Raw genomic sequence first — 23,438 nt, 5'->3', positions numbered from 1 at the left:
GTTAATCATGATGGACAACCAAAATGTCCCTCCTGGAAAATGGTTTAGAGACTTGTACAGAAAAGCTTGTAATCCTGAAACTCTGTGCAATGTCACTGCTACTAAGAGTTTTATAAAAGATAAAAATTTAAGTGACCTGAGTTAGCTGTTCTATCATAAAATGCAATCCACCTGGCTACTTAAGAACTGCTTTCCTTCTTCCAGCATCCTGAACAGGTGTCCATACCATTAGCAAAGGGTCTTTCCACTGTGTAGATATTATTCCAAACTGTTAAAGAACCTGATCCCACTGTCCTGAAGTAATTGCTACTGTACTGCCTTAACTCAGTGTAGGCGTAGGATTTTTGAAACAATGGTTACATCTGAAAACCAGTTTTTTTTTTTTTTTTTTGACATCAAGGTTACATGGTTATATGGCTGAAAGCCTAGGTCACAACCAAGGCCATGATGAGCTAGAAATAAAGTCATAAATGTTCATTACTTTCTATGCAGTTATCAAGAACTCCTTTACATTCAAACTGGCATAGCCATTTTTATAAAAAAATGGCAGATTGTTCGATATCTTCCTTTTCCTCAAACTATAGTGTAATGTCAATAACTTGTGTATTGCTTGGAATGGTTTAGTTATTTATTTATTCGGCATTTGTTTACTGGGAAAGACCAATAGGGCCAAAAACTGCCCATTTTCAGTGAAGGCCCAGGGAGAAACCTTCCACAATCACAATCTTTCAAAAATTAATTACAGATATTTTAAATCACAAAGTATTGTGTAACACTACAAACTACAGGAGTAAAAAATGTTGTAATGAGAAAAACAGCACATACATTTCACAGTAGAGTGCAATGAAAAACAATAACATGAGTTGGATAAAATATGAGAGGAAAAACTCAGTCCTGTTATTTGTTACATAGATTAGTATGTAATAAATGAAACTTGAAACAATTCTAATAAGATATTTAAAAAAGATATTAGAGATTGCAGACAGTAAGGGGAAATTGCATGATGAGACAGGGTGTTCGTATTAGGGTTATAGAAGGAAGGAAGTAAGGATAGGGAGAAAAGGAGATTATACGAAGAGTGCATTGCAGGGTGTCTTCAGGTAGCTTAGGTGAAAAGGGAGGACACAGAAACAGGTAGAGGAAAGGTCTGTAGAGAGAAAGTAGAAAAAGTAAGGTAGTGGAAAACACAAAAGAAAGGAATGCAGTAGGAGGTTGGAGAGGGTCCTAAAGTGTGACTTACGGTGAAACGGGGTGAGAAGAATGGTGAGTAAGCAGAAGCGGGATGGATCCTTGTGGGACTCCTGTGAAAGTGGAAAGGTATGCAGAGATGCACCCTTGCCATTTTACAGCTTGTTGCCTGGTGGCAAGATAGCTAGAAGACCACTGAAGGGATGGAGATTGACAGACCCAGGGTGGAAAGTTGATTGAGGAGTTTATTGTGACAGACCATGTCACAGGCGTTTGACAGATCTAGAAATACTGCAGATACTACTATTTTTATTTATTTATTTATTTTTAGAGTTGTGAGCTTTACTGAGAGCATCTGTAAATGAGAGTAATGCAATGGAAGTGCTTTGGTCTGGCAGAAATCCAAGTTGCATACTTGTGATTAGCTTATTTTGCAAGAGACAGTGGAGAAATTGTTGATGTCTACATCTTTCAATGATTTTAGAAAGCTGAGACAAGATGGCTATAGCATGGAAATTTGTAATGTCAACAGAATTATTTCCTTTATGTAAGGGGATAATACAGTGGCTATAAAAAGTGTACACAGCCATGCTAAAACACCAGGTTTTTGTTATATAAAAAAACGAGACCACAATAAATCATTTCAAAACTTTTCCCACTTTAATGTAGCCTATAACCTGTATCTGAATAGTTGCAGATTTTTGCCATTTTAAGTTTTTTGACAGTTAACCCAAGCTTTGTCCCTGTCTTTTTTAAGGAGTTTGCATTGGTTGGTGAACTATGGGATATGGTTGTTTTTAATTCTTTTTTTTATTTTGTAGGCTAAGGTGTTAAGAAAATTTCAAAATTCTACACTGAAGTATTCAACTACATCATCTAGGGGTAGTCTTTTTAGGATGGACCAGTTAACTGCTCTTTGGAGAAATTGGAGAGATTACAGGCAGTTTTGATCGTATGTTCCTATAACAGTTAAGTATTATTCTAGTGGGTAAAACCTGGCAGGTGATTGCCTAGTGTATAAGGGAGGGTACCTAAGGAGGTAAAATTAGATGGACTGGTTACCAGAATCTAGTCCAGGATAGATTGTTGGGAGTTATTTTTGCCATATCTTGTTGGTGTACTACAGTAAGATGAGTGAATCCAAAAAGGCACATGCTGTTGAATGCTGAATTTGCAGATAACGACTGACAGTCAATGTCTACATCACCCAGGAGGATAATTTCATATTTGTATGTATCTGCTATCCAGGATAGTATGTTTTCAAGTGTTGGAATGTTCTGTTCTGGGGGAGGATATACAGCACAGCAATGCATATGTTCTTGGCTCTTATTAAACTGTACGAATGAGATTAGGATTTCTATTTTTTTTTTTAAATTCTGGGATTGTGCCTGTATAAGGAGCTACTGGGAGCAGACTGGAGAAGATTATAGCTATTCTACGTGCTTTTTTATGTGCTCTATCAAGCTTAATAATATTATAATCATGGGTACTATTTTAGCATCTTTTACTTCAGGTTTTAGCAATTTCTCTGTTGTAGCTATGATATCTGGGTTGTGTTGAGCCATCCAGGCAAGAAAATCTGTGATTTTGCTGCATATGCTTCTAAGGTTTAGAGTGACCATTTTTAAAAGTTTGGTTGGGACTTGGGTTGGGGTGGGTGTCACCATACTGATGTATGGTAGAGAAAAATGGTTTATTATGACATTTTTGACAATGAGACTTGCATTTCTTTAGTATTCATGTGTTACAACAGTGGAATTAATTTATGGGATATAATCTTGAAGAGATTTTTGAGTAGCTAGTGGGAAGATGGTTGACATGTGAGGATGAAGCAATGGTTGAGGTGTGCTTATTTATTACTACTGGTGGGGATGTGAGGAATGAGGAGGAGGAGGATGAATAAGGTGATACAGCAGGGGAATATCACGGTTAGTGTTATTAAAATCTTGTAGTATGGTGAGGTGAGTTAAAGAGCAGTAACAACAGTGAGGAGAATAGGTAGGTTTTGTTGGGGCAGGAAGCAGTGTGAGATTTGAGAAGGAATTTAGAACAGAAGTGGGTGGGGATGGTATAATGAGAACAGTCTGTGATTGGATAGTGCAGTTAGGCAGGGAAACAGAGGTATAAGTTTAGATGTAGTGGGAGATGGGTGGATACTGGAGGTTGGTTAGAGGAGCAGAGTGAAGCCCAGGTGTAGTATGGGCTGAATGGAGTGGGTCGGCCCATGGTGGAGAAAGTACCACGAAAACAATCTATAATACTGCATAAGACAGGGGGTAACACAAGTCCTGATAACTTTAGTAACACAAGCTGCTAGTTTATTGTTAAGATACACCTAAGTTAATTGTAACAGGCAGTACTGCAGTGAGTTTGGCCTGAAATGAGGTTACAGTAGCTATAAAATAACTGTGATGAGGGAAGGGCCTACCAGTTAATTCAATGGATTGTTGTTACTTCCCCCACACTTGGTTTTCCACCAAAAACAATCAATGAAGTAAAACGTCTTTGAACTCTAACTCCTTGAGGCGAGTCGGAGCATTTAATTCTATTGTTATGGGCTTTATTTGCTTTTTCTCTTTTGATCCTTTGTACTCTGCTAGATTTAACGGTACAGTACAGAACACAGTGATGCAGAAGTGAGGGAATATAAGATATTTATATCAGTTTAATTTGATTCTTGGAAACTGCCTTAATTAGGTTTTAACTGAAGGTATTTCTCCTTTTGTGCATTTACAACTGGAGTGAAATTCAGCTAAAGAAGTTCCCTTAGTAGTGAGATTGTCTTAACTTTTGCAGCAAGAATTGTCAGATATACTATGTGCTCAGTACACTGGGGGACAGAGATTAAAATAATTAGGATTGTTTGGTTGTTGAATTGAGTTGATCAAGTACTATTAGTCTATACTCTGTCGCATTAGGTAGTGTTTCGCCAGCATAAGTAGTGCTGAGAGCTGACAGGACATAGACAGAAGTAAAAAATATATATACCTCCACACCCTGGCAAAACAACATGATGAAAAACTAAGATGAAGGGAGGGAATGGCTACTGCAGTGATCATTCGAACATCTACTGTTATGGTAAGTTTACTTCCACAACTGCATTATGTTCATCAAATTGATCACTGCTGCAGTAGCCTAAGTTATATGGGTAGATTATCCTACTTTACTACATTTGGGAGGTAGAATGGGAAGTGTCCAGCAGCCCTTGGATAATGGTCATAGCAATACATGATCTAGACTTAGAGAATGAATCAAGTTTATAGTGCTATAAAAGTATGCAGAGAGGATCAAGTTGCTGCTCCTGGAGTACTTGTAAAATCTAACCCTTTCCAAAAAGCCATAGATGAAGCCAAGATCCTAGTAAAGTGAGCCTTGACACTGCCTGAAATTATTCTCATAACAACAAAACTAACGGTGATACCCCATGAGACAACCATCTGAAATAGTCTGTATTGACAGAGGTTGTCCTTCTTATCACAAAAATGAACAAAAGATTAGAAGATCAGAAAGATATTCTTCTGTCAAAACAGTACCCAAGTTGTCTGGGAATATATTTAAAGCAGATTTTTCCTCACAAGAAGAAACTGCAGATAAAGCATTCGTCACACTTTCAAAATTTGGCAGAACAAACATATGAGCCTGATTATTCAAAATTCTAAAAATCAAAGTGGCAGAAGTATACAGTTTTTTTCATACCCATTAACATTTTTTACATCTTTATTAGAAATATTAAGAATGGAATTAGCCAAGTGCTTAGCAGCAGTTGGATCAACTAAAGGTATAGCTGCTGAGTCAGGTTTGGGAATACTGTATAAAAACTTACAAGACTGGGGATCTTTATACATCCTATTTCCCTTTTTAAGGGCAGCTGACTGGCTAACTGGAAAATTGTAAGTATGAACACAAACATCCTCTAAAAATTACAGAACTGGTGGAATGGCAGTAGGTTCTGGAAAATCTTTCTGTAACAACTAATTTTTTTGGGGACTGAGAAACCTCAGCATTCTCCCACTGAAAACAATGGCACATTCTAGCTATAATTTCAGGGAAAAAAATCCCCAACTGGGCGACTCAGAAACAGATCTTCTCTGAGTCTGAATCAGAAATCTGAGGGGGGAAAAATCCCTGTATCCGTCCCCGCATCATCTTGTTCAGATTGAGAATCCTGAAGCTCTTCAAGGAAAGATGAACACAAGAAGGCTCAACAGCCTGAATTAAAACTTGAGTCAGACTCAGTCTACAGAAATTTGAGGAGAAGATACATGCCTGGTTTTCTGTTTCTAACAGAAAAGATGGGGCCAACCATGTTACTAGTGGCAGCAGCTGCTTCCCAAGGCTGGGCACTGCATTCTAAAACAACAGGGAAACCTTCCCTGTCTTCTTTCCCAGGACTTGTAAGTGTGGCTCTCCCTTTGTCAACAGAGGGGACCTCAACAGCCACAGAGGATGTGACTTACCCCTAGTCCATAGTGACTGTAGGTGTTACACCAGAGAGATCTGGGGTAAAAGATGAGTGGTTTGAGGTACAACAAATGGCCACAGCAGAGTCACCCACCTGTGGCTGAGGCAAATTGCTAGGCTGCTGTGGTGGGAAAGGCTGTTTGCTTAAGTTTTTCTTTTTGTGGCTGGAAGGAGGACTGACCATAGGACTGGTAGTCTGTTCCATGGTCAAGCCGAAAATGGAGCCTCTTTCCCAGTGAAAAAAAGCAATTGCCAGTAAACCATATCACTCCACAAAAGTTACATTTAGGTTCATAGGCTCATACTAGGCTATCTGCCCCTAGGCATAAGCCAAGCCAGAGTGGGTTTGGCTTTCGCCACCCATTTTAAATTAATTTTGCTATGCCCTTTTTCGAGGTTAGTATACTGTGCCTTTGTCTAACAGTGACACAGAAGTGATACCCGGGGTAAACCTACGATCTCCCATCCACTCATCAAGATTCCTTTTGAAGAGAGTCAATGAGGGACTGTTCCTAACCTGGACTGGGATTTTATTCCAGAGTGAAGGGAGCCTCTGGGTTATGAATCTGTCCCTCCAGCATGTCCTATTTATTTCAGTGCTGAGGTTCAAGTCTCTCGAGCACGTAGCTCGATGGGATTTGGATTTTCTGAGGTGCAGCATGTCCATTATTTCCGGGTTGGACATGGCTTTATACGTCAGGCACAGATCGCCTCTGAGCAGGCGGTATGCCACTGAGTAGAGCTGGAGTTTCTTTAACTGGGCAGCATATGGCATCTGTTTGAGCCCTTTGATCCTCTTGGTGAGGCACTTTTGGGGTCTTTCCAGTTGCTGCAGGTATCTGGTAAGGTACATCCCAAAAGGGGCATTGTACTCAATTATGGGCCTGATGAGGGATGAGTAAAGAGGCACGATGACCTCCCCTGATCTAGATGTGAATCCCTTCATGATTAGGTGGGCTATATAAAATGTTTTTCTAACCACTTTGGCCACGTGGTTTTCAAATGACAGAATGCTATCAACTTGGGTCCCCAGGTCCCTAATTACTTCTTCTGTACTTAATGGATTACCATCTATGTGGTAACTTGTGGGCACTTTGTTTTCGCCAAAGGGGATGACTATACACTTTTTAGCATTTAGCTTGAGGCCATGGCTCTGGCACCAGTTGTCTGTTTCTATGAGGCCCTTTTGTAGGATGCTTGTGTCGGCTGGAGAGTCAATTATGGCGCCTAGTTTGCAGTCATCTGCGAACTTGGTCAGCCACAGTCCTTCCGTGTTGGCCTGTACCTCCGAGAAATATATAATGAACAAGAGAGGTCCCAGGACTGAGCCTTGTGGGATGCCACTTGTAACTGGTTTGGAGTCTGACATGGCTCCAGCAATTCTAACCATGTGGGTTCTGTCCTTGAGCCAGTTTGCAACCCATCCAGTGACATAGGGGTTTATATTTAAGCTGGTGAGCTTATCTATAATGCCCGAGTGAGGTATTGTATCGAAGGCTTTTGCGAGGTCCAGGTAGGCTGTGTGGACCACCTTCCACTCGTCAATGGCCTTGGTGACCGTTTCAAAGAAATCTACCAGGTTTAAGAGGCAGGATATGCCCTTAACAAAGCCGAACTGGGTAGGATCCAGTGTCTGTAGGTCCCCAATATCTTTATTTATGAGGTCCATGATGATCCTTTCCATAGCTTTGCAGACCAAGCTAGTCAGGCTTATGGGGCGATTCCAGGATCCGCTTGAGGCACCACCTTTGTGGAGAGGGACCACTGTTGCTGTACGCCACTCTTTGGGTACATATCCTGTAGTAAGGCTGAGATTGAACAGTAGTTTTATGTTTGGGTTTAGCTCTTCTTGGATGCAGCTCGGGACACCGTCTGGTCCCATTGATGCTGTGTTTTTTGCTTTGGAGAGGGCAGCTCTTACCTGAGCATCTGAGATGTCAGGGGGGTAGCACTCTGCTGGGATAGATATTTGCCCTTTTGGTGGGGAGGGGGGGAGAAGTTTGCGCTGAACCTGTCAGCTAGGATGTTGGCAATGTCTGTGGGTTCGGTGTACTTTTTGTCATTTTGGACTAATTCTGAGCATATCTGGGAATTCCCACCCAGGTTCCTAACATAACTAAAGAAAGCCTTGTGATTATCCTTAGTGTCCTGTGCAATTTTTCTCTCAAAGCTGGCCTTGGACGATTTTATGAGTGCCCGTAGTTTTTTGCTAATACTGATCAGAGATGCCTTCCCTTTTTGGGATTTTGCTCTGTCATGTAGTAGCTTCCTCCATCTATTGTATAGTTTGTTTATGGCTGAGGTCCACCAGACAGGACGCCTGCCTTTGGAGAATTGGGTCTTGGTTTTATTTGGGATTGCATGATCCATGCATTCCTAAAGGTGTTCATAGAATGCGTTTATAAAGGATTCTGCAGTCTGGGTCATATTTTCCACAGGCCCGGGGGCTTTGAAGGATTCCACCTCGGTTTTGAGGAGTGTGAAATTTGCTTTAGAAAAGTTTTTCACTGTGGTTTTCTGGGCAGGGGGTGGGGTCGGGATGTGAGAATATCCAGTGAGATTAGTTTATGGTCTGATCTTACCAGTGAGGGATACACTTCTGGTCTGGAGCATAGAGCCCCCATGTTGGTGATGATCAGGTCCAGTATGTTTTCCCCTCTTGTGGGAGTGGTAACAAGTTGTTCCATAGCATTTGAGTTTATAAATTCTAGGAACCTTTGGGCTAGGGTGTTGGAGCTAGAGTAATGCTCCCAGTCTATGTTTGGGTAGTTGAAGTTGCCCAATATAATGGTGTTTGGAGAGACCTTCATATTTTCCAGTGTTCTCAGGAAGGCCAAGTGGGGTTCCTGGGTTTGGGAGAGTGGTCTGTAGCAGGCTATAAACTGGAAGGCAGTTTTACCCACTGCTAGTTGCACATGAATAGTCTCTGATGCTTTGTGCTGTGCCACCAACCTGGAGGTGTGGGTATCTTTGACGAATATTGATACTCCCCCTCCTTTTGTGATTCGGTCCAAGTTTTGGGGCTGAAAAGCATGGTATGAGGTATAACCTGGTAGTGCTGGGGTGCTCTCGGGAGCCTTGAACCAGGTTTCTGTTACTGCACAGATATCGATGTTCTCCATGCTAAGGAGAGTTTCGAGTGCATGCATCTTGAGGTTTAGACTTCTAGCGTTGAGTAGCATTACTCTTAGTTTCTTATCCCTTGTGATACCTATGGAGGTGGGTTTGTCTTTTGAACCTTGCCTAAAAAAGGCACTATGGGGGTGGCAAGAGCCTTTGCCAATATCCGAAAGCCCAGGGGTGACAGGTGCAAGCCGTACCTAGCGAAGCATCATGGCTTGTCAAGCATGTCATCCCAGGCTGACAGGCATTGGCTCCTGTTTGAATGACCAATACTTAAGCCAATTGTTGAAACTGAGCATCTTGTCTTCATATTGTGGCATCATTCTTGGTGAGGGTAAGATGTTACTCAAGGTCAGGGTCATACCGGCCTGGGCTACATGCTCAGAGAGCTCCTCTATGTCTCTTTTCATGTAGTCCAGGGAGGTACGTCTCAGGTCATTCACACCAGCATGGACAATGACTGAGTCATATTTGTACTTGCCTTGGAGTGACCCGAGTGCTTGTGTTATGTGGCGGATCCTAGCGCCAGACAGGCAGCTCACCGTGACCTTCTCCTTGTTCAGCCTGGTGAGCGGGATGTCAGTGTGCCTGACGATAGAGTCACCTATTACAAGTGTATCAGGTGTGTTGTTTAGCCTTAAGGGCTGTGACTGTTCGGCACACTGGCTTTGTGAGCTATGTGTTGCATGTGTTTTGTTTTGGGGTAGCGGTTGCTTGGGTGTCTGCTTTGGAGGTCTCTGCTGCTTAGGCAGATTTTTATTTAGAGCCTCCGAGTATGTTTTTGTGTGTTTGGTTTGCTGTCGTGGTAGGTCTATGTGAGACTGGAATTGTAGTGAATGTGATTTCCTTCTCCTCCTGACTGGTTACACCAGTACCGAGTTGAGAGGGCTTAGCCTCCAGTTTGGCTATATGGTTGCATCTCTCACGTGTGTTGGTATTTGTTGGGAGGAGGAGAGGGTTGTCTGTGTACATGAGGCAGTTGTAACATTGCCTCAAGATTCCCAGATTCACCAGCTGGACCGGAGAGGAGATTGACAACTGACCTTTGGACATGCTAGAATAGTATTGGAAATTCCTTTATAATTGAAAAAAAGGGCCAATGGGGAACAAGGCACTCAAGGGGAGTTTGTGAGGGTGTAGTGCTTTTAATTTTTTAGTTCTGACTTATATAATTGCATTAGTGAGCAAGTGCCAGGCTTTAGAGTAGGAAGAGGGTGTTTATTATGAGAACTAGATCAGTTCCAAGGGAAAAAGTGAAGAGCAGACTTTGTGGAGCCGAGAATGGTTTAAACCCAATTAAGCCCAGCTGCCCGATGCTGCGCTATGCGCACAATCGTGCAAAGGCGGGTTTTATACAGGGGGACTTGAAAGAGCTAGAAATTGGCCCAAAACAGCCAATAGACTACCAGATTCTTGTGCTGGGAACACTCCTCCAGGGATAGATAGGCTGCTCTAAGCTTTCCACTGCCACTGGCGAACAAAGAAGCCTCCCTTTATCCAAGAAAGGAAATGGGCAACACAGGAATTTTCCAAAAGTCCAGAATACAGCAAAGCCTGTATATGGACTATTCTAGGTCAGGAAAGACAGGAAACAAGGATAATTTTTTTGTTTTTTTTCTTTTTTGCAACATTGAGCAGGAAAATGCAATAAATATGTAACACAGGCTAGCGCACTTGAGTGTGTAGCCTCAACAGATAAATGCAACAAACAGGACAAACTTTAAAAGTGCAGGTGCAAAAACAACTGTAAACAGTTCAAGAAGCAGAAATACTTGCAGTTTAGCTAGATCGGACAGTCGCCCAGGTAGTAGCAGGAAAAAAAACACTTATCAGGTTAGCAGTCGCTCTTTTAGCGCCTCTGCTGCTAGCGCCACTCTGCAGGACCACTAGGAGCTTGGCTGAGTAGTAACAAGCGCAAACACTGCGCCAAAGTGGGTTTTATACAGGGGGACTTGAAAGAGCTAGAAATTGGCCCAAAACGGCCAATAGACTGCCAGATTCTTGTGCTGGGAACACTCCTCCAGGGATAGATAGGCTGCTCTAAGCTCCCCACTGCCACTGGTGAACAAAGAAGCCTCCCTTTATCCAAGAAAGGAAATGGGCAACACAGGAACTTTCCAAAAGTCCAGAATACAGCAAAGCCTGTATTTGGACTACTCTAGGTCAGGAAAGACAGGAAACAAGGATAATTTTTTTTTCTTTTTTGCAACAAACAGCAGGAAAATGCAATAAATATGTAACACAGGCTAGTGCACTTGAGTGTGTAGCCTCAACAGGTAAATGCAACAAACAGGGCAAACTTTAAATTACAAGCGCAAAAACGCGCTAAAGCTGGCTTTAAAGCAGGGGGTTTAGAAAGAGATAGGAAATGGCCCAAAACGGCCAATAAGCTACAAGTCACTGGGCTGGAACCACTCCTCAAGGGACAGATAGGCTGCTCAGAGCTCCCCACTCTCACTGGTGAACAAAGAAGCTTCCTCCTATCCAAATAAGGATATGGGCAACACAGGAACTATGACACAGCCCAGAGATCAGCAATACCTGAAGCCTGGACAATTCTAGTTCAGTAAAGGCGGGAAACAAGGATTATTTTTTTTTTTTATAAAGTAGCAGAAATTAGGTACAGAAACACAGTAAATGCTTTAATTCGGCTAGCACACTTGAGTGTGTAGCCTACCAGTTAAACTAAGCAAAAACAAACTTTAAAAGTGCAAAAAACTCAGAAATACAGGCAGGAATGCAATAAAACAACTTTGCAGAGCTTATTTAGTTAAAGAAACAGAGAAGTCTATATATACAGAAAAGCAGCTAAAACACACAAATACTTCAGATGCAGTGCAACCTAGAGCACTTGAGTTGTAGCAATATTAAGGCAATTACAGTTATATGCTCTGAAATATACTCTATATTTCCAAAATGTTTATGACAAAAAACATAGTAAAAAGCACTTTAAAACACTATACAACCCCCACAAAAGAAAAATGAATACAATTCCTTCACAAAAAATGCTTTCAGTCATTTTATACTACTTTTAAATTGGCAGAGAGAGATTGAGCACACTATTTAAAACTGTTACAATCTCAAGACAGTCCATTAAAACACAATACTCCTAACTTTAAAACAACCTTCCCAAAGAGGAAAATAAAAAAAAATAACAAAATTAAGAAAATTGAAGTTTTTTCCCCAAAAGAGAACTTGTCTGCCCAGCAAAGAAAAGCACAAGCTGACTGTCAATCCTTGAAACCTCAGAGAAGTGAAATCTTTGGCAGCAGTAACACTCTGAGGGGTTTTGCACCCAAACTTGTCTTTTAATCAGCATAACATGGGCTGCTTGATAGTTTGGGTATGTGGAAGGTGCACTAAAGCTTTGGATGCTGGCCAGCTGTTATATCCTTGGCAGGATACAACCCATATAACTAAGGCTACTACAGCAGTGATCAATATGATGAACATCACTGGCTACTGTCCAGTGATGTGAGAAGCTCAACCTTATCAGGTACTCAACATAACAGGATGAGAAGTCCAGTGCAAGCCATTCCTGAATATGTGCTGTACAACCCCAGCGGCGTTCCCCAGGTAACTTGGCAAAGCTCAAGGTCAGTAAGATAGCCTCCCAACAATACATGTTTTTTATGATTATATGGAAGCAAAACAATCACTGTGTAAACCTAACTGAGTGAGGGGTTCAGTAGAAAAACTGCAGATGGAATTTGTAAAGTTTTGAAAGAGAAATTGTTTGAGTGCAAAAAAAAAAATAAATAATAATCAAAAAAATTTTAGCATCAGGATCTAGGCATACAACATATGGGAGGTACATTTCCATAGGAACAAGATTATCTGATTAAGGTGAGAGACAAAAACTAAAAGAAATGGAAGAGAGGTCGAACTGCTACTTTTTCAAAGCTGAAATAAACAAGCTGGACAAACAGACTAAGGATAGTGTGAGACAAGATCAAGAAAAATTTGAAGAAAATGTATATAATGATATTGTGCATAATAGAAAACCTTTTTATACGTTCATAGGCTCATAAGTAGGTACTAGACCATTGGCCCTAGGACCTATATAAGCCTAGCCAAAAAGGTTTCCTGGCTTTCGCCACCCAAGAAAATTATTTTCCTGTGCCCCTGTCGAACAGAGCCAATGATGTGATCCCCGGGGTGAATTTCCTATTTCCCATCCAATCATCAAGACTTTTCTTGAAGAGTGCTAATGAGGAGCTCTGTTTGACATAGACAGGTAGTCTGTTCCAGAGTATGGGAAGTCTCTGGCACAGGAATCTATCCCTCTAGCATGTTCTGTTTATTGTGGTGACAAGGTTTAGGTCCCTACAGCGTGTAGTTCGGAGGGATTGGGATTTCTTTAAGTGGAGCATGTCCAACAGCTCTGGGTTTGAAATAGCTTTGTATGTTAGGCAGAGATTGCCTCTGAGTAGGCAATATGCAACAGAGTAAAGCTGGAGTTTTTTGAGATAGTCTGCGTAGGGTATCTGTTTGAGGCAAGTAATTCTCTTTGTGAGGTATTTCTGTGGCCTCTCCAGTTGTTGTAGATGTCTTCTGAGGTACATACCAAAAGGGACGCTGTACTCTATAATGGTTCTAATGAGTGATGAGTAGAGGGGAACAATGACCTCTTTTTTTCTGGATGAGAAACCTTTTGTGATGAGGTGTGCCACGTAGAAGGATTTCCTGACCACTGTAGTGATGTGCCACGTAGAAGGATTTCCTGACCACTGTAGTGATGTGATTATCAAAGGAAAGACTACTGTCCACCTGTGTCCCAAGGTCTCTTATCACACTTTCGGTGTTAAGTAGACTACCACCTATGTGGTAGTTCATGGGTACAGAGTGTTTACCAAAGGGGATGACAATGCACTTTTTGGCATTGAGCTTCAGGCCATGGCTTTGACACCAGGCATCTGTCTCAGTGAGGCCCTTTTGTAGGATGCCCACATTGTTAGGAGTTTCGATTATGGCTCCCAGTTTGCAGTCATCTGCAAACGTCGTTAGCCAAAGACCTTCTGTGTTAGCCTGTACTTCAGAGAAGTAGATACCAAACAGGAGAGGACCCAGGACTGAACCCTGTGGTACTCCACTTGTCACTGGTCTGAAGTCGGATTTGGAGTCTGCTACTTTCACAGTGTGGGTTCTGTCAGTGAGCCAGTTGGCAACCCATCTTGTGACATAGGGATTTATACCTAGTTTAGTGAGTTTATCTAGAATTCCAGAGTGGGGGATGGTATCAAAAGCCTTGGCGAGATCTAGATAGGCTGTGTGAATCACCTTACCCTCATCTATGGCTTTGGTGACTACTTCAAAGAAGTCTATCAAGTTTAGGAAACATGATCTGCCTTTTACAAACCCCAACTGGGTGGGGTCCAGAGTTTGGAGATTACCAATGTCTTTGTTTGAGTTCCAAGATGATACGTTCCATGGCCTTGCAGACCAGGCTCGTCAGGCTAATGGGGTGGTAGTTCCTGGGGTCCATTGTGGCTCCCCCTTTGTGGAGTGGGATAACCGTTGTGGTGCGCCACTTACTGGGCACAAAGCCTGAGGTGAGACTATGACTGAACATGGTACTTAGGTGGGGTGCCAGTTCGTTCTGTAGTTTGTGTAGAACGCAGTCTGGGATATTGTCAGGTCCATTGGATGCTGTGTTCTTGGCTTTGGAGAGTGTGTTTTTTTTTAACTGTGCAGCCGTGATTACAGGAACTTTGCATTCTTCCGGTATAGAGATGGGCCCTCGAGGGGGGTAAGGTTAGCACTGAATCTATCTGCCTGGATGTTGGCAATATCAGTTGGTTCTGTATATTTAGTGGCATTGTGCTGAAACTCAGAGCAGATCTGAGTGTTGCCATTGAGATTCTTGACATAGCTATAGAATGCTTTGTGGTTGTCTTTAGAGTCAGTGGCAAATTTGTTTTCGTAATTAGCTTTGGAGGATTTTATGAGGGATTTCAGCTTCTTACTGAGGCTGACCAGGGAGCTCCTCCAGTCATGGGATTTTACTCTTTTTTGCAACAGTTTCTTTCTTCTGTTGTAGAGTTTGTTTATGGTAGAGGACCACCAAATTGGCTTCCTTTTTTAGGAGGATAGCATCTTGGTTCTGTTAGGGATAGCACGATCCATACACTCTTGTAAGTGCTTATAAAGTGCATTTGTGCAGGATTCAGCAGTCGTACCTCTATTGTCCGTCTGCATGGGTGTTGTGACGTTTGCCACTTCTGTCTTAAGAAGTGTGAAGTTGGCTTTGGAGAAGTTTTTTATGGTGGTTTCCCTAATGGGGGGGTGGGGGCAGGATGTGGATGTCTAGGGTGATTAGATTGTGGTCGGATCTGACCAACGAGGAACTGACCTCTGGTGTGGAACACCGGTCACCCATGTTGGTAATGACCAGGTCTAGGATATTGCTGCCTCTGGTGGGGGTATGAATACGTTGCTCCAAGGCGTTGGAATTTATGAATTCAGAAAACGTTGAGCAAAACAGTTGGTACACGAGTAGTTTTCCTAGTTAATGGTGGGGTAGTTAAAATCGCCCATTATTAGGGTGTTGGGTTGTACCCTAATATTTTCCAGTGTATCAAGAAATGAGGAGTGGGAATCCTGGGGCATGGTGGGGGGTCTGCAGCAAGCTACAATTTGGATTGCAGTCTTGCCCATAGTTAGTTGCACTTGGATAATCTCGGATGCATTATGCGGTGGATATCCTTAATGAATATGGACACGCTTCCACCTTTAGTGCTTCGGTCCGGTTTAGGTGGCCGAAACGTGTGGTATGAATTATAGCCTGGTAATGCAGGGGTGCTCTCTGGAGCTTTGAACCAGGTCTCTGTCACTGCACAGAAGTCGATGTTCTCCATTTTAAGGAGTGCCTCGAGTGAGTGCATTTTGACGTTTAAACTTCTAGCACTGAGTAGCATTATCCTCAGATTTTGCTTGCTTGTACCTTTTAGGGTGGTGAATTTGTCATTTGAACCTTGCCTAAAAAAGGCATTATAGGGGTGGCAAGAGCCTTAGCCAGTATCCAGAATCCCAAGGGCGACAGGTGCAGGCCATCTCTGGCAAAGCATCATTGTCTGTCGATCATCTCATCCCAGGCAGACAAATACTGGATCCCCTTAGAATGACACCAGAAGCTTAGCCAATTGTTGAAGTCAATCATTTTGTACTTGTACTGTGGTATCATTCTGGGTGATGGCAGGATGCTACTGAGGGCTAGGGTCATACCTGCCTGGGCTAAAAGATCGGAGAGCTCCTCCATGTCTCTTTTCATGTAGTCCAGGGAGGTACGTCTCAGGTCATTCACACCAACATGGACAATGATAGTGTCATACTTGTACTTGTTGTGGAGTGACCTGAGTGCGTGCGTTATGTGGCGGATCCTGGCACCTGACAGGCAGCTGACAGTAACTTTCTCCTTGTTTAGCCTGGTGAGTGGAACATCAGTGTGCCTGACTATAGAGTCACCTATGACTAGAGTGTTGGGTACATTGTTATGCCTTATGGGCTGTGGTTGATTGGCACACTGAGATTGTGGGCTATGTGTCATTTGGGTTGTGTTGGGGGGTGTAGTTTGCTTGGGTTTCAGCTCGGGAGGTTCCTCTTGCTTGGGCAGGTTTTTATTGAGAGCCTCCGCGAATGTAGGTGTGTGTTTTGCATTTCTGTGTGTGTGTTTTGGTGGTGTAGATTTTGAGGGACTATGTGATGAGTTCCTTTCTTAAGCAGGGGAATCAGAGACAGCTGGCACTCCAGTGACTGTGTGTTGTCACCATAGGTTTCTGAGGTACTATTGTAGTTTTCTCATGTGGAGCCGGGCCAAAGGCACCAAGAGGATGCCATGTACGGGAGTGCTTGCAGGAACTTCCTTGCTGCAAGATGTGTTCTGCGATCTAGCTGAGAAAAGTAGAGGGTGAGAAAGCTCTGCTTGTCTGGAGAGAGGAAGGCTCTTTGGGTAGATGTGTCCAGGAGAGCTCCTAAGAAGGTTATCTGTCTTGTGGGCTGGAAATGGAACTTTTCTCTGTTGATGGTTAATCCCAGAGAGGTTAGGAGGTTTTGAACAAAGGTAAGATCCTGCAAGAGTTTTTCTTTGGTGTACATCTGAATGAGACAGTCATCTAGATAGCAAAACATACAGATTTATCCCGATCTGCAAAAGGCAATGACAGGAGCCAGGCACTTGAAGACTCTGGGACCAGTAGATAAGCCAAAGGGCTGAGCAGAGGACTGAAAGTGCTCTGAAGCATAGGAAACTGCTCTGAAGCATAGGAAACTCCTGCAGGACTCCCTGATGGAGGTATAGAAGTAGACATCTTTCAGATCTAGGGTCACTAGCCAAGCATTTGGTGCCAACACTGGCAAGAGTTTTTTAAGGGGTAGCATTTTGAATTTTGGCACTAGGAGGGACAGATTTAATGTGGACATGTCTAGAATAGGGTGCCAGGTGCCCTCTTTTTCTGGTTACCAGGAACAGCCTTGAGAAAAACCCTTTTCCCACTTATTCCTCTGGTACTAGTTCCACTGATCCTTGAGCACAGAGTTTTTGAATCTGGCGGATGGCCTCTGTCCTCTGATTTGCTGGTATGTCTGGGGATCCTGAAAATCTGGGGTTTTCTTTGAAAGTGAATATATACCCTTGGGAATGATGTTTAGGACCCACCGGTCTGTTGTGATGGTTTGCCACTTGCTTAAGAATAAGGAGAGCCTTCTTCCTAGTCCGTGGGCGGTCGGGGGGGGGGGGGAGTCATTGTGAGTCCTTATGGTAGGGAGTGGACTTAGAACTCACTTGTCTAGGTGTAGTAGATGTCCACTGTCTAGGCCTCTGCTGGCTTTGCTGCTGTTGCCTGGAGGGCCTATCTCTGCATCCTTTCCTTTGCATAGCTTTTGCTTGGGCAGGAAAGGGCCAGCACTTGGTAGGAAAGCTCCTGCTGCATCTGGGGGGGGTATACCTGCAGGAAGTCTTTGACTGTCTGCATAGACTTGCCTTGTCTTCCATTTTCTTATTCACTTCCTTTGCCTTAGGGGCGAACAATTATTCCCTATCCAAGGGGGCGTCCAGAAGTTTAGATTTAACCTGGTCAGGCAAAGATTGCCCTCAACCATGCATGCCTTCTGATGACTGACCTACAGAGACTGCAGCCCTGGTAGAGGCTTCCAGAGCATCAAATCCACAATGCAGGGAATGCTTGGCCACTTGAGAGCTGAAGTGGATCAGATCCCCTAGTTCTTTGGTAGTAATACTCTCTGGTAAGGTGGACATGTTCTGCTTTAATAATTCCAGCATGTTCTGTTGATATTTAAGCATATGGAATTGGCAATTGAGAGCTCTAATGGCTAGGGTAGCCGAAATGTAGAGCTTTTTGCCCCATCGGTCTAAGGCTCTACTCTCCTTGTCAAAGGGTATTGGATTTTTGGAAGAACTGGTCCTAGCCTCCTTGGGTAATTGAGTAATGACATCTGGGTCAGCTGCAGGGTTCTTGAACAAATACTTATGGGTGTCTAGCTTTCTGGGTGCAGGGGGCAGGGCATCAGGGGTGAGACCAGACTCCAGGAGGACATCCTCCACCACATCCAGAATGGGAGGAATGGCTAAGGGATTGTGTTGTGGTAAGTCCAGGAACTCTCTCAATCTCTTCTTTGATTGGGGATAGTCCTGAGCCTCCCAATGGAAATGCTCTCTGTGGGAATTTAAGGTTTTCCCGAAAGAGAGGTCCTCGGGGGAGATGCAGAAGGAAAGGATTCCTCAGAATCTGAATCCTCAAAGGCTGCCAGGGGGTTTTGGCTGGGGTAGCTTGAGCAGACTGGTTACCTCTGATGAGAGAGATTAAATCCTCAGTCATCCTAAGTAACTGCTGAGACTGGGCAGGATGGGTGGTAGGAAGTTAGTGACTGAGCACAGAGGAAGGTGTTTTCCTAGGAGTGGCCTTGCTATCAGGCCTCCGTGATTCAACGGGCTTAGTGGTTTTGGCTGGTGGCGTGGCCGTCGGTCTTTGTCTAGCGTCGATCATCCGAAAGGCCTCCTCAGAAGCCGGTGCCTGCAAAGTGGCTCTGGACCCAACTGTAGGACTGGCGACTGTCAATTCGGAAGAAGAAGCCTGATCTGGTGGCATACCGGACTCCAAAAGGGTCTCGGTAGAGGCCTGCGATGGTTCTACAGCTGTCATCAGGAGTTGCGTATGCACCTCATTGAGTTCTGCTGTGCTACAGGATGGTAGGCTAGCTGACTTCAGGTTTGTGTCGTCTTTGGACCTAACCTTCTGTGGTCTCTCTCTCTCCTTTTATTTTCTCTTTTTTGGAATTTCCACAGTTGACTGACTGACCAATGGGCGCCATTTTGTGTAGGTAACTAGTCTCTTTGAAATGCCTAGCTACAAAATAAGCTCTTCTACGGATGGTCCTGGCATTAAATAAGGCACAGAACCGACATCCGGGGACGTTGTGGTCTGGGCCTAAACAAGTAACATACAGATTATGAAAGTCTCTGTGTGGTATTTGTTTTCCACAGCAGAGACAGTTATTCACTTTCTCGGACATCTGTTAAATGCAAGAAAAGAATCCCCAATGGGGCACTTAGCTTTAGTAGGTTTCTCCCTGACTCTGGCAACGGCCGACTGACGCACTCGCAAACCGCTTCTGCTTCGGGCTCCACAGCAAGAAAGACTGATGCAATGGTGGCGGCTGCCTCTCTCTACAGCCTTGACAACCTGACATCAGTCTCAGGCGACCTGCAGCCGACGCAGGAGGGAAATCTTTACTCTGGTATTTGGGCCGGCCGAGGGCTACACAGCAGGGATAACCCACAAGTGATGACTGCAACAGTGAAACACGAAGATCATCACATTTTTTGGGAATGCAATGACTTGGCAGACTTTAAAAAGTTCCTATAGACTACTCTGTCAGAAATACTAGGTGAACAAACTGGTGTAACTAAGGAAATGATTTTTTGAGATGTGATATAGAATTGGAATTGGCTAGACATAGTAAGGCCTAGATAAGTTTAATTTTGGTGGCCACCAAAAAAGCAATTAATAGAAACTGAAATCAAAGTCAAAACCAACCATACAGAAATAGTGAATATTGTAACAGAGATAAAAGAGCTAGAAAAGGGTAGGAGCAAATTACACAGAAAAAAATTGAAATTTTGGGAACATTACATACATAATGTTTTGGAGGAGGAATGAGATTTAAGGGAAAGCATGAATGAATGAGCTATGTAGTTTCAAAAGACGGTAACTGCATAGCAGATTACATGTGATGTATAATGTTTGCAACTAAAAATATGTCAGTGAGGTTTGTGTTCATTTGTACAAGTGTATGACTGTCTTGTCATAAGTGATAATTCAATGAAGGTATTTCTTGTTTAAAAAAATAGACAAAACAACAGCAAATATGCATAGGCTCTTGGGCTATACAGCCTGAATAACCCTCCAAGAAAACAAAATTACATACAATAATTACTGAAACATGAAGACAGTAGCACAGATCAGCTACAAATAATGAAGCCTAGAGCAAGACAAGAAGTAAACACACATTTTTGAGCTGGAATACAGGATCTGACTTGCCTAAATATAGTAAGGTCTTGCTAAGTTTAATTCTGGTGGCTGGCAAAAAAGCCATTACTAGAAAATGGAAATCAAAGTCTAAACCAACTGTATTTGAAGTAGTGAATATTGTCACTGAGATAAAAGTACTGGAATGGGATCTTTAGAAAAGGGTAGGAGCAAATTACATAGAAAAAAAAAAGGAAATTGTGGGAACAATATATGCAGAATAAGTTTTTTAAGGAGGAGGAGTGAGACATAAGGGAAGGGAGGAATTGAGCAATTTACTATACGATGAACTGATTATAGTTACACGAAAAACATGTACTGTACAATGTTTGTAACTAGGAACATGTTAATATGGTTTTATTTTATATAAATGTTTGTGTAGGTCTTAAGTGATAATTCAATAAGGGTATTAAAAAAAGTAGACACCTATGGGATGCATATGCATATGTATTTAGTGCAAGTTTTCCAATGTTACAGCAGGAATGAAGACAGCTAGGGTGTTAGTAATCCACGTGGAAGCTTACAAAAACTAACTTCAACAAGACAAACAATTAGTACACGAGTACAGTCAAAAGGGCCAAGCCCAGCACTGAACGAGAGTACTATGTTTACTAGTCCTCTACTGCAGGACACATTTTCCTGTCTACTGCCCACTATTTACCTCACCCTTCACTCCATCTTCTTACTCCTCCTCCTCTACTGTAGGACGCAGTCTCATGTCTACTGCCCATTATATGGCCCCTCCCTCCATCTGCATACCACTCCTCTAGTGCAGGACACAGTCTTTTGTCTACTGCCCACTATGTACCCCCCCTTCCCTTTCTCCCTCAGTCAGGTCTCCAAGCAGCTGATGTCACTATATCCACTGTATCTACTACCATAATGACTGATTTCTTCTAGAAGCATCCAGCTGTACCTCCATCTGCTGTCCTGGACACGCAGTCAAAGCCACTACATCCATCTAATAAGTGAAATAATTAACTGCTAGTTTCAAACCAACAGCCTAAAGAACCCAAATGTCTCTCTGAGCTGCCAGAGAATATATATATATATATATATATATATATATATATATATATATATATATATATATATATACATACATATAAATAAAAACACACCTTTCCCCTTTGAATCCCTTTTCTGTTTCACTACCACATGTGCTTCTACAAAGTCTATTAAGTATGTAATTTTATTTGCAAATCCAGACCCCATAATTTTTCCTAAGCTGCTGGCAAATTAAGTAGTTTACATTCCTCACTCACTCTTTCATTTGTATTTGTTAAAGGGATACCTGCTGCCCTCCCAACATAAGTAGAAAATGCACGTTCACAAGTAGCACTGCCACTTTCACTCTTCAGACTGTCAGGTGAGCAAATGTTTATCACCAGTACGCTACTACTTTGTCATCTCCACTATACAACTTAAGTTCTTACTGTCCTATTCCCAAGTAAAACAACTTCAATATTCCAGCTGCAGCACTACTTACTCTTTACTTGTATAGAGTGCAACTCTGAGCAAGTCACTAAATCCAAAAACATTTCAGGGTTATCGCTGTGCCTTTATCATTTAAACAGCAACTGAAATATATGGACCATATTAAATTAATTGAAACATTAGCCTCACCTCTTTGTACATATGAACACAATGGTCATTGCCAGTTAGCAAGAATACCACCTCATACTTTCCATCCTCCTGCACCCTGAAAGGCAAAAAGGTGAAAATATATTACATAAGCATATACAACTCCTTGAAATTTATAGCATTAAAAAAAGATAGTGTGACGCTATGTCTTTCAATAAATAAAGAACATTTTTAGTACAAAAAAGTACACAAGAGAGTCTATAAAATTAATGCACCATTTCCTATCTCCTTTTTCCAGTGCTTCGTTTACTATATACAGAAGTCATTCAAAACAGAGACAACTCTACAAATGCAAAGCACAGATGTGCAAGTAACTTACCAAACCTCTGAACTGTCCAGATTTTTGACTCATATTTTTGGTCTGTATTTCAAAAAATGTGGTTTTCTGGAAAATTATTGGCAAATCATTAAGGACTGATGTCAGAAAATAATTAAAAAATTTAATTGTAGACTTCATATCCTTTATAAAATCCACGGTAATGCAAAACATGTTACTCTATCAACATTCTACAGAAATATTTAAAAATTGTCCCTATTTTGGGGCCTTTGTTCCCCAATTATAAATGGCTTTGTCCAGATTTCCTGCTCTAAGAAGTATGAATAGCAGCTGCTCCTAAAGGTTACTTTTGCAGTAGCCTTAGCTATTTGGATTATATCTGCCAAGGAAACTACCACCAGCCACTCTTCAAAAGCTTCCTGACACGTTCCATACATCCTAACATCTGTGGGCCTTCAGATGAGACACTCAAAAATGGCCTTGGTTAGGGTGCCAAAAACTTCAGAGCTTTCTTGCCTCAGTAAGGGAGCCCTGAAAATAGGAAAACACGAAATTACACATGCAAAAATGTATGTACGCGTGTATCTATATCTCGACACACACACACACACACACACACACACACACACACAAGTAAATACATCCACACCCTGGCAACATACCTCTCAAGCATACCAAATCCCATAGTATTTACTGGTTTCCGTGGCAAAATAATGGGGTGCCATGAATTCTTGAGTGGCCCCTTCAATTCCGGAATTTCCCAGTTTTTTCCCCAATTTTTTTTTCTGGGTGAAGTTGTCGCTGACGTCATCACTTGCAGGGCCGTGCATAATGACATCAGCTTCGTGATGTCAGAAATTGGCTGAGGACATGAGATGTGTGTCTGTACTTTGTTTACCTTTTTTCTGCTACATATGTTCGTATGTTACAGTGTGGAATTGCCTGGGCTGAATTTAAACTTGTTGTAGCAGCAGCACACAGTATCAGACCAGAGGAGGACAACTCTCTCAAGTGTCTTGAGCTGTTTTTTGTTTTGTACTTGCAATAGTAGTAATACTAATTAAGTTACTACTAAAGCACAGCAGCAGTTGAGCTGCAGAGTCGGACTGGTCCACCCAGTATCCAAGTCTCCTTGCACATTCCCAATAAGAATGAGAAAATGTATCTGGAATTCCTCTGGCTCCTCCAGGTATACAAACTTG

The 23,438-nt window shown here is 42.4% G+C and overlaps 1 protein-coding gene across 1 annotated transcript in view; it reads right to left on the bottom strand.

The window, feature by feature from the left end:
* The window catches only part of KPTN (kaptin, actin binding protein), a 1,335,927-nt gene that overhangs the window by 683,282 nt on the left and 629,207 nt on the right, over positions 1–23,438 (bottom strand). The window contains exon 3 of the mRNA XM_044079008.1: positions 21,942–22,017. Within this exon, the coding sequence (XP_043934943.1) occupies positions 21,942–22,017 (76 nt within the window). The remainder of the gene's footprint in view (positions 1–21,941; positions 22,018–23,438) is intronic.

This window comes from Protopterus annectens, chromosome 1.part0, assembly GCF_019279795.1.
Source record: "Protopterus annectens isolate FY-2018-M chromosome 1.part0, PAN1.0, whole genome shotgun sequence".
Taxonomy (NCBI): domain Eukaryota; kingdom Metazoa; phylum Chordata; order Ceratodontiformes; family Protopteridae; genus Protopterus; species Protopterus annectens.
Note: the sequence above shows the minus strand (reverse complement) of the source record. Positions and strands in the feature narration are given on the sequence as shown.